Consider the following 12,167-nt stretch of genomic DNA (forward strand, 5'->3'; position numbering starts at 1 on the left):
AATAAAATTTCTGGTTTGCAGCCACATATTAAATTGAAAATTTTCTTTAGCTACTGGGTTATTTTTAAAACCAGGTGACCCACCCCAGTCTTCAAAATTATATTTGCTTTTATGATAAAGTTGAATTAGTTTAAAATTATTAAAGAGCCGGGCATAGTAGTGCATGCTTGTAATCCCAGCATTTGGGAGGCTGAGCCAGGAGGATCACAGGTTCGTGGACAGCCGCAGCTACGACTTAGTGAAGCCCTCTGCAACTCAGTAAGACCCTGTTTCAAAATAAAGAATAAAAAATAGGACAGGGGGTGTAGCTCAGAGGTCAAATGCCCCTGGGTTCCATCCCCAGACCCGCAAAAAAAAAAAAAAAAAAAAGGCTGGGGGTGTAGCCTGGAGATAGGATGCCCTGGGTTCCATCCCCAATACTGAAAAAAAAAAAATTGTTTAACATATTCAGAATAAAGAATAATAATTTTTGGCCGGGCATGGTGGCGCACGCTTGTAATCCCCGCGCTTGGGAGGCGGAGACAGGAGGATCGCGCAGGTTCGAAGCCAGCCGCGCTGGCGTAAGAGACCCTGTTTCAAAAATATAAAATAGGTCTGGGAGTGTAGCCCGGAGGTAGAAGGGCTTCCAGGAACCCCAGTACCACCAAAAAAAAAAAAAAAAAGAATAATAAATTTTGGGTGGTACTGGAAATCACAGCTAGAGGCATTCTACCTCTGAGATAATACCCCCAGCCCTAGTTTTTTATTTTGAAACAGGGACCCGCTAAGTTATTGTATGCTACTGGCCTTGAACCTGAAATCCTCCTGTCTTAGACTTTCAATTACTATGATTATAGGTATGTATCACTGTCTCTGGCTAAAGTATTTTAGTAACTTGCCTCCTCTTGAACATATTAAGAGTTTTTACTAGGTATTGTTTTCAGGAATGAAGCATATTAGTTCTATTTCTTTATCATTCTATATTAATCTACTTAATCTATATTAATATAATATACTAATCTATATTAATATACTACTTATTTGTGTGTGTGCATGTACTGGGAATGAACCCAGGGGCATTCTCTGTCTATGCTACACCCTCATCTGTATTTGAAACAGAGTCTTGCTAAGTTGCAGAGGATCTAGCTAAATTGCTCAGGTTGGCCACAAACCTATAATCCTCTTGTCTCAGCTCCCCAAATACTAGATTTACAGGGATGTGCCACAACCTCATCCAAATTGCATACATACTTCTATTAGATAGTTTTCCTTTAAAATACAGTTCCATTTGGACTATACTCTTCTGCTTGCTCAAAGGCCTTCAATGATCTCCCACTTCCCATCGAGGACACCTATGCTACAGAGCTCGTGGTAGGTTTTACAGTAATGGCCTTCAATGAATTGCGCTTACGGAATTCCCAGTCTTTGTGGTCTCCTGCTACACTGTGGATTGGCCATGTGACTAGATTTGGACAATGTGGCATCAGCAAGCATGACTCCCATGGGGGCTTCATAAATGCTAGTATTTTTGGGACACCATTACTGTAGTTTAAGAACCCAGTGTGACTTCATTGAAGGAGAAAAATCCCTTTTTCTCAGCTCTCAGCCTTGGGTCCAGGCCCAGCTGATTATAGCTGAAGGAACTGTCCCACCTTTACAGAAGAAAACTGTTATCCTAAACTGCTAAGTTTGAGGGCAATGTGATGGTGATGTATAGCAATAAAGCACATTTAAATTCAATTCCACGTATTCCTCATCAGCATCTCACCCAGACAAGTGTGGATCCCAGGGCATGGGTTGGATGAAGTCTTTTCTGTGCAAAGCAGTGTCTGCCTGCTGAAACTCAACATGTGTCATCTAGGAAAACTCCTGCAAAGCCTCCTGCCTGCTGCAGTTCACACCAGCACCTACTAATCAGACTCCTATGACACTGGTTTATACAAGGCTTTTAGCCATTCACTTGTTGTCCAGCCTTATAATCTCTTGACTGCACATCTGGCTGGCACCCTCCACTCCACTTCAGATTCTTACCAGGGACTTTATAAATATAAATATCCAAATTTCTCAGTGGATTCAGCAAACCCATAACCAGATGGCCAAAAGAAATTCTGGTAATACTTATGAAATGCAGAACAATCTCCAGGAGGTATTAAAGAAATATGAGCCTTTTGGGTCAAAGTCTTGTTAGCAAGCATCTAAGCTGTGGTTAGCTCACTGTTCACCTTAAAACCCTGCCTCAGAGAGGCACCTCATGCTACAAAGGGGTTGGCGGGTGGGAGAATACTAAGCCAGGTGTGGTGGTACACACCTGTAATCCTAATACTTGGGAGACTGAGACAGGAGGATCGCAGTTTCATGGACAGCCCCAGCAACTTAGTAAGGACCTCCGCCTCAATAACCTACATCTCCAGCTAAGAGGCAGAATGGCCAATAACACACACACACACACACACACACACACACACACACACACACACACGCAGAATACTGCAGGTCATAATGATTTCTTTCACAAGGATGTCTACAGCTATGACTTTGTGGCCTTGTGATTAAACAACTGCCAAGGAAAAGTCAGCAATGCCAGAGGGGCTCTTGTTCTCCAGAGGAGGGAAGGTGCCTGCAAGAAGGTACTGATGCCACGGGGCTGGGAAGGGAGGAAAATCCCAGGCCTGCTTCATTTCCTGACACTGAAAGCTGCAGACAAAAAAGTACAGTGATGCAAAAGAAAGTAAAAGTTTGCTTTTCTGGTGACTACAGTGGCAACACTCCCGATCACACAGTTCAGCCAGCACACCCTGGTCCTGGGCCACAATCATGCTGATGAACAGGAGGCCACAGGCTTATTTGCAAAATACCAACAGGGAGCAAGCAAAGGTGGCTTGTGTAGGAGGTAAAAAAAAGAAGAGAAAGATGTGGTGGAAAAACTTGATCTGAAGACTTCTTCAGATTTTAAACGGTGGAAGTTAAATTTTCTATGTATGTAGAATCTTGATCATCTTAGTAAGCCAGGGAGGAGGGTGAACGTGGAGTCTGAATATTTGGAGGCTACATATGCTATAGAGAGAATAATCTTGACTGTGTCAGAATCTGGTAATGATTAGCCTTTTTTACTGTTTTGGTTTTATTTCTGTACTGGGGATAGAACCCAGGGGCATTCTACCCCCAATTCTTTTTATTCTTAATTTTGAAGGAAGGTCTCTTTAAGTTGCAAGAGGGACACATTAAGTAGCTGAGTCTGGCTGAGAACCTGTGATCCTCCTGTCTCAGCCTCCCAAGTACTCAGATTACAAGCATGTGCCTCCACATCATGCTGATGGTTAGCTGTTTAAAGTGATTACTGATGCATTATAAAAAAATTCACCTTTTAGTAGGGAATTACATGTGTACCTGCATATAAACTTCCTCAATGAAAACTGAAGTGTGAACAATTCTGATTCACAAAGAAAGGTGAATACCAACACCCACATTAATTTTAAATGAAGTATATTTGTTTTGAAATAAGAATCTATGTCTGAGCTTAATTTAGATGTGTTTCCATTCGGGCTAAAAACACTATTGCTCATGTTACTTTATTTTTTATTTTCTTATTTTTTCCTACTGTGGATGGAACCCAGGGGTGTTCTACCCCAGAATTATTCCTCCAGCCCTATTTTGTAGTCTTTATTTTGAACCAGAGTTTAACTAAGTTGCAGAGGGTCTCACTAAATAGCCGAGGCTAGCAACATATCTGCAATTGTCCTGTCTCAGCCTCACAAGTACTGTGATTACAAGCATGCACCATCACACTTGACCTCTTGTTATTTTCCAAAGTGATATATCTAAAAGCAAGAAATATATCTAAAAGCAGAAACATTTCTGTGTGGGGGACACTAAAGTACAATTGATTTTTGTTGTTGTTTGTTTAGGTTCTAGGGATTGAACCTAGGGGCATTCTAACTCTGAGCTACAGCTCCAAATCTTTTTATTTTTTATTTTGAAACAGGGTCTCACTAAGTTGCCGAGGCTGGCTTGAACCTGCAATCCTCTTGACTCAGCCTCCTAAGTGGGGTTATAAGGCATATACCCACACACCCAGCCACACAAGTGTTTTAGGTAAACACTTTAAGTATATAATTGGTTTAAAATGTAGAAGACATGTTTATGGCAATGACATAAAAGACAACCATATCAGAAAGCATGATTTGATAATTAAAATACATTATGTATAGCTGCCTCACTATTGTTCAATTCACTCATTTCAAATACACTATAGATTAAGTAGAATAATCTATGATTAATTAAATTCTATAGATTAATTTAAGTAATTTCTGCCATTTAAAGATATTTTAAAAATTCAAAGTTAAGCATTCAGAAATAAGTAAAATGTTTACCGAATGGCTTTTTATGTGTATTTTATATTGATCAATTTAAAAAAATAGAAAGACTTACCACTAACAGCTTTTTCATAAATTTTTCCTAGGTTTATTAAATTTCGTAGTCCCGGATTGAACTGTTCCATAACATTCTGACAAAAAAAAATACACAAAACAAATTAATAAACAGAAATTACGCAATCATTAGGTTTTCTAACTGTGTGGCCCAGGATACTTATACATATTTAGCATACATTCTATGAAGTCATGGATGCTGACCTAACAATTGTTAAGAAGCACATATTTCCTTACCTGACAGAACAGGTGGAAAAGTATGTGTAATCCTGGCAGTCCTCGGTTGCCCAAGGGCTGCCTAGAATCTACTATAAATGGAGCATGTAGCAGACACATCCCTGCCATGCCCCACAGGGACTATAGGCCCAGAGGCGAGGGTCTCCTGGGTGTAAGATTGTTAATAGTTGTCATCCTAGTGTGAAGAAACAAGCGTGCCTCACCAGCTACCTGAACTTAACTTATAATTAAGGGTGATATTTTGGCAAATAGAACCTTCCAAGACATTTTGCCTTCACTTTTCCTAAATCTAAATCACCAAGAAGTAATTCCTATAGTGCTGGCCTTGAGAGCGCACATGGTGACAGTATATATTCATGCCATCTATGAGCAACTAGCTACTGTCATTCCATACATATTACATACATACATATTAGTCATCCCAGATGGGCCAGTCTGGCTGTACCCCTCCCCAAATGTGTACAGTTTGTAAATAACCAGGAGGCAGAAATGAAAAACTATCCAACATTCAAAGGGGCAGACACTTTACAACGTACTCTTCAGAAGCAAAAGGTTCACTCCATTAACTACTGGGAGTAGGCAGGACATGATGACTTATATCCAGAAGTGATAAGGACACATGGTGAAAAACAACCCATTCCTTAACCTTTCCCCACCCCTTCAGTTACTCCCAAGAATGCTTTCAACTAAACTGTTATTCTCCTTATTGCCACAGTTTAGAATATTCTTGACTTCTCAATTTTGGACAGTAGCTACTGGCTTCTTACTATAATACGTGAGGACCTCAATTCTCTACACCACACCTCACTTCCCCTCCCTCAGTCCTTCCTATATAAATAAGTGAAAAATTTCTGGTAAATCAATAGTACTTATGACTTTATAAATACGGGTGACTATTCTGTGAGAAATATACTAAAAATTATATTTCCTTTCCTGGTAAAGCCTTTTTGTTTTTCCTGGAATTATTGTCTCATCCTCCACTGGATATTACATGCCTAGTGTTCTACATATCTACCTTAAAGTCATCCACATACTTTGTCAAGTCCAGAAGAGAAGTATCAATATTAGCTCTCAAGTATATAAAGTTGCCAACTAATCTTCCATTCCACTTCTCCACCCATTACCTCCTCCAAGGACTCCCCGTCCTCTGGCTCAGGCTGGCCTGGCTGACCGTCTGCTGCTGTCCTTGCATGTCCTTCTCTGTGGCCTATGTTAAGAGCTCTCATTAGCTGGATCTATAGCTTGCTTCTCCTTCCTTTCTGCTGGAGATCATTCTCCAAAATCTAAGAAGTTACATGTGAGAAGTAAATCTGTGTCTCGTGCATCTAAAATTACCTTTATCTTGACTTGTTTGATAATTTGCTGGGTAGAGCATAATAAAGAGAATGAAATATTTTCTTTAGAATTTTTGTGTGTGTGTGGTACTGGGGATTGAACTCAGGGGCATTCTACCTCCAAGCTACACCTCCAGCCCTAATTTTTATTCTTTATTTTGAAACAGAATCTAAATTGTGGAGGGCCTAAGTAGCTGAGGCTGACTGTGAATGCAGATCCTCTTGTCTCAGCCCTCCAAGTACTGTAGAATCTTAAGATTCTGCTCCACTGTTTTTTTGTTTGTTTGCTTGGTTGTTTTGTTTTGTTTTTTTGCGGTACTGGGAATGGAACCCAGGGGCATTCTACCTCCAAGCTACACTCCCAGGTCAATGTTTTATTCTTTGTTTAAAACAGGGTCTCACTGAGTTGCAAAGGGCCTTACTAAGTAGCTGAGGCTGTCCATTAAACCCTGTGTCAGCCTCCCAAATGCTGAGATTACAAGCGTGCGCCACCATGCCTGGCTTTATGCTCCACTGTCTTCTGCTAAGAAGTCAGCTGTCATTTCCTTTGTATGTGACTTTTTCTCCTTTTTAAAGTTTATTTCTAGAAGCCATCTCTCTGTCCCTGTATTGTAAAATTGAACAGGATCTGCTTCTGTGTGGGTATTTTTTCCAGTTATTTTACTGGACACTTGGTGGATTCTAGCCATGTGGAAAACTAGATCCTTCAAGTCTGGAAAATGTTCGTTCCTGTCTTTATTCTTTCTGAAACTCTGATGAGGATTTTATGCATGTAGGATTTATTCTTTAATCATTTCATTTTTTCTGCAATTTTCTACTTTTTGACTTTAGAATCTCTGACAGATATACTTATTCAACTTTATATTCACCTCTTACATTATTTTTGAGTTTCTGACATATTTTTAATTATTTTTAAGAGTGCTTTAAAGTTTCTTGACTTTTTTAAAGCACTCTCCTAAACTGGGCATGGTGTCTCACACTTGTAATCCCAGCATTTGGGAGGCTGAGACAGGAGGATAGCAGGTTTGAGGCCAGCCTCAGCTACTTAGTGAGGCACTCTGAAACTTAGTGAGACTCTGTTTCAAAATAAAGAATAAAAAATAGGGCTGAAGGTGTAGCTCAGAGGTAGAATGCCATGGATCCAATCTCTGGTACAGCAAAATAAATAAGCCAGGCGTGGTGGCGCACAGTTGTACATGCTTGTAATTCCAGCACTTGGGAGGCTGAGACAGAAGGATCTCACAGGTTCAGAGCCAGCCTCAGCTACTTAGTGAGGCTCTCAGCAACTTAGTGGGACCCTGTTTCCAAATAAAGTATAAAATAGATCTTGGAGTATAGCCCGGAGGTAGAAAAGCCCCTGGGTTCTACCCCCAGTACCACCAAATGAATAAATAAATAAATAAATAAATAAGCACTCTATTATTTAATTATGCTGGCCTATGTTTATTACTATTTATTTTTTTAAAGCATTCTCCTATTATTCAAAGATACTGAATACAGTATCTTCTCTCTTTCTCTGGCCTTGTTCTGAGATTTGAACCAGGGATATAGTCTACCTCTGAACTCTACCTCTGAATTACATTCCCAGCCCTTTTTATTTCTAAACAGTTGCTGAGGCTAGGCCCAAACTTGCAATCCTGTTTCAGTATCACTGCAGTCACTAAGATTACAGGTGTGTGCCCAGATTAATACCGTTATCTTCTCTTATTTGAATAATTATAAGTTGTTTCTCCAGAGAAGTTCCTAATGTCCTCCCACTGGTGGGAGAGACGGGCAACCATCAGGTGGTCAGCCTTCCCAGTCAGGAAGGGGACTGGGAACTACACAATGTACTGAGAGGATTTTCACTGACTTCCTTTGTTTTCAGGTCCAAATTTCATCCCTGGTGTTTCCAAGACCAGGGCTCCTGTGATTCAACTTATCCTGAGATTCAATGTCTGGCCTGCCAGTCAGAGGGAACTAACTGGCGGTAGTGGCGGTAGTGGCGGCCAGGGTTGGAAAGAGAATCATGGAATCCAACCACCCTGCATATCAGATTCCTATCCTAGATCTGTGAGTTCCCCGCTCCCATTTTCTGTGATTTCGGTCCTCAGCCACTGGGGCTCTGGGTATGAATGTCCCCAGTAATTTTCTCTGTCAGCTCTTAGGCTCTTAGAAGAGCCACCACTCTTTTGTCCACTTTCTATTACCCAACATTTTTTAGGCCTTTTCTCAATAGGTATTTCTTTTACTGGTCTCTTTGCACTATGAACTTATAATTTTCTTTCTTCTTGTTAATTTTTCCCATCATTTTAATGTGTTCTGAAAAAAGGAAATTAAAAACACATGAGGGAGGTAGCCGGGTGTGGTGGTGCACGCTTGTAATTCCAGCATTCGGGAGGCTAAGACCAGAGGATGGCGGTTTGTGGACAGCCTCAGCTACTTAGTGAAGCCCTCTACAACTCAGTGAGACCCGGTTTCAAAATTAAGAATAAAAAATAGGGAAGGGGGGTGTAGCTCGGAGGTCAAATGGCCCTTGGTTCTATCCCCAGACCTGAAAAAAAAAAAACATGAGGTAACTCTTCTCTGCTTAACTGGAAGTCCACTCATCTTATGTTACTGGGACAGGCAGCTGACCTGGGCCTGTGTAGAACCCAGTAGCCATGAAGCCCCAAAGCCAACTGACACCACCACCCCCAGTACAATGGCAAAGCCTCAGTATCTAATTACCGAATACCCACTGAATAGTATTGGGCAGTAAACACGGTTATGTCTGTAATTTCTTTTCAATCCTCCTCTCTTTTTAAGTCTTTATTTTAAAATAGCTTAAAACTCACAAGGAGTTGTAAAAGTAATACAGTTAGTTCCAAGGTATGTTTCAACCCCAGGATATCCAATATCTTCTATACCTGCAGTTCATTTTCAAACCCAGGAAATGAACAGTGGAACAAAAGTCTTAACTACAGACCTTATCTGGGGTTTATCACTTTTTTGGAAGGGTGATAGATTAATTCTTGTATCACTCTTTTTTGGGAGGGTAGTCGATTATTTCTATGAAGCTTTATCACATGCATGGATTTATAAACCTATCACCTCACAATAAAAGAATGTTCCATCAACACAAATATCTTCTTTGTGTAACCCCTTTCTGGTCATACCCTCCCCAGCCTCCTAACCTCTGGCAACCAATGAGCTCCATGTATAATTTGGTCATTGTGAGGGTATTATGTAAATAGTATCACAGCATATGACTTTTAGAGAGTGGCTTTTTTATTCAGCACAATGCCCTTGAGATGCATCTAAGCTGTTGGGTGTATCAATAGTTTACTCCTTTTTTTTTTTTTTTTCCTGCTAGTAGTATTCCATGATATGGATGTATCACAAGTTTGCTTATCAATTTACACACTGAAAAACATTTGGGTTGCTTCCAGTTATTAGCTGTTTCAAATAAACCTGATATAAGTAAACATGTACAGGTTTTTGTATGACCATAAGTTTTCATATCTCTAGGATAAATACCCAGGAGTTCAGCTGCTGCGTCATAAGGCAAATGTATGTTTAACTTTATAAGAAACTGCCAAAAATGTTCCCAGAGTAGCTGTACCATCATCAGCAATCTAGGAGAGCTCAATAATTTTTTAAAATCTAATAATTTTATTAGAAAATACTTTTTTTAAGGTACTAAGGATTGAACACAAGGCTTTATACGTGCTAGGAAAGGGCTCTGCCACTGAGCTACATTCCCAGCCTAAAAACAATCACTTTCTAATTTTAAGATAAAACTATTTTAAAGATAATTTACTAGTTAAAAAATTACTTTGGCGTGGTATTAGGGGTTGAACCCAGGAATGTTCCACCACTAAGCTACATCCCCAGTGTTTTTTGTTTTTTCATATTGAAACAGTCTAAATTGTAGCACACTGGACTCAACCCTGGGATCCTTTGATCTTAGCCTTCCAAGTACTGGGAATACAGGTGTGTGCCACTGCATCTGGCTTTCACAATATCCTTATGAGGCTGAGTCTAGGTGGTAAAAATAAAAGAACAACAACAACACAAAGTTAAACCTCCTCCTGCAATATAAGCAGTCACAGGAAGCCCAGATCTGTTCTTTCTTAAACATGCCTCATATCCAAACAAGGAGAAAGCATAACTTGATTTCTTGATATAATTCTTGAAATGTTCATAGGTTACCCTAACATCTTAAAATACCAAAAACTATGAATACCAAACACAAATCACGATCCAAATGATTCTACTGAAAAGCAAAGTTCAAGATTTAAGGCTACGATTAAACTTCAGAGAAAACAATACTAGAGGTTTTAAGTTTGCAATGTCCAATATGTATAGTTAAATTTCTGTCATTTAGGTCATTTCTACAGAGAATCTCCCCCCAGAAATTTTGGCCCCTTTGAAGAGTGGAAAATCCATTCCTATACTCTAGTTTTATTAGCTGAAGTGCATGTTATTTTTAAACCTATGAACAAAAAAAGCAATACTGCCTTTGTATTCAAAAATCTGTAAAATGTTAGTAGTAGCAGCAGATACAATTGGGAGTTCATCAGGTCCAATGTTGTAGAAAAGGAAAACAGTGCTATGGTCAGGCTTGGTAAGGCTTGAAGTGTTGTGTAGCTTACAATGAGAGAATAATCAGCAATAAAGACCAAGTCAATTTTAAATTTGGCATGAAGAATAAATAGCTCAAGACACCAAAGGTATTTGAACAGAAATGAGTCAGTTAAGAAAAAGTAAAGTGGGGCATGGTGGTGCACACTTGTAATCCCAGCATTCAGGAGGCTGAGACCAGAGGATCGCAGTTCGCAGACAGCCTCAGCTACTTAGTGAGGCCCTCTGCAACTCAGTGAGACCTTGTTTCAAAATAAAGAATAAAAAATAGGGCAGAAGGTGTAGCTCAGAGGTCAAATGCCTCTGGGTTCCATCCCCAAAACCTGCCCTCCCCCCAAAAAAGAAGTAAAAAACTTAGTTTGTATTCACCAATTACTGCCTGGCAAAGAGGATAATTTGCCAAACCATTTGTAATCAGAATATTTCATTTCTAGCCAGGCATGGTGGCGCACGCTTGTAATCCCAGCATTTGGGAGGCTGAGACAGGAGTTTTGTGGTTCGCAGACAGCCTCAGCTACTTAGGCCCTTTGCAACTTAGTGAGACGCTGTTTCAAAATAAAGAATTAAAAAAAAAAATAGGGATGGTGGTGTAGCTCAAAGATAGAATGCCCCTGGGTTCCATCCTTAGTACCACACACACACAAAAAAAGTTCATTTCTGCGGGGCACAGCAGCACACACTTGTTATTACAGTACTTGCGAGGTTGAGACAGGAGGATAGCATGTTCTGGCCAGCCTCAGCTACTTTAGTGAGGCCCTCTGCAACATAGTGAGACTCTATTTCAAAATAAAGAATAAAAAATAGGGCTGTGGGTGTAGCTCAGTAGCTCAGAGGTAGAATGGCCCCTGTGTTCCATCCCCATCCCCAGTTCGCCCAAAAAAAAAAAAAATTTACATTTCCATTCAGAGAAGAATATGGTTAGACATGATTACAAAATAAATTCTAGGCTAATGGACTGGCAATACCACAGTTCTGCTCACTCTCACATGAAGAGGGAAATAAGGGGGTTTTTTTGTTTGTTTGTTTGCAGTACTAGGGATTGAATCCAGGTATGCTCTTCCACCAATCACCATCCCTCTTTATGCTTTAAGACAACATCTCACTAAGTTGCCAAGCATTGGCCTAGAACTCGTGATCTTCTGTCTCATGCTACCCAATTGCTTATGTGGTCCACAGCACTCAGAAGTCAGCTATTTTAAATAAAATATTAGAGAACAGGTCTGCAGACAGTTCCCATCTGATTTCTAGTTGGTCTGTTTATCTTAGGCATTTCCCCTGCCTCCAGTAGTTAAAGATCATAATTTTAAAACAAATTATACAATCTTACAATGGCTTTTACTTCCTTAGTATTTGGATTTTTAAATTTTCTTTTATTTTGACATTTGTGGTGTTGGGGAAGGAACCTGTGATCACAGGTTCAAACATTTGATACTCTCTCAGTCTCTCAAGTTCAGGAATTACAGGGGTGTTCCATCATGCCCGGCTTTTTTTTTTTTCATTTTTGAAAAATTACTTTTAGGCACATGCCAATAATCCAAGTACTTGGGAGCCTGAAACAGAAGGATCACAAATTCGAGGCTAGGCT

The 12,167-nt window shown here is 39.9% G+C and overlaps 1 protein-coding gene across 2 annotated transcripts in view; it reads right to left on the reverse strand.

Moving 5' to 3' along the window:
* The window catches only part of BAIAP2L1 (BAR/IMD domain containing adaptor protein 2 like 1), a gene marked incomplete at both ends in the record, with an annotated part of 110,268 nt that overhangs the window by 78,346 nt on the left and 19,755 nt on the right, over positions 1–12,167 (reverse strand). For both annotated transcript variants that reach the window (XM_080702781.1, XM_080702780.1), the window contains one exon: positions 4,408–4,483. In XM_080702781.1, the coding sequence (XP_080558907.1) occupies positions 4,408–4,483 (76 nt within the window). The remainder of the gene's footprint in view (positions 1–4,407; positions 4,484–12,167) is intronic.

The sequence above is a fragment of the Muscardinus avellanarius genome, assembly GCF_963383645.1.
Source record: "Muscardinus avellanarius genome assembly, chromosome: 10".
Taxonomy (NCBI): domain Eukaryota; kingdom Metazoa; phylum Chordata; class Mammalia; order Rodentia; family Gliridae; genus Muscardinus; species Muscardinus avellanarius.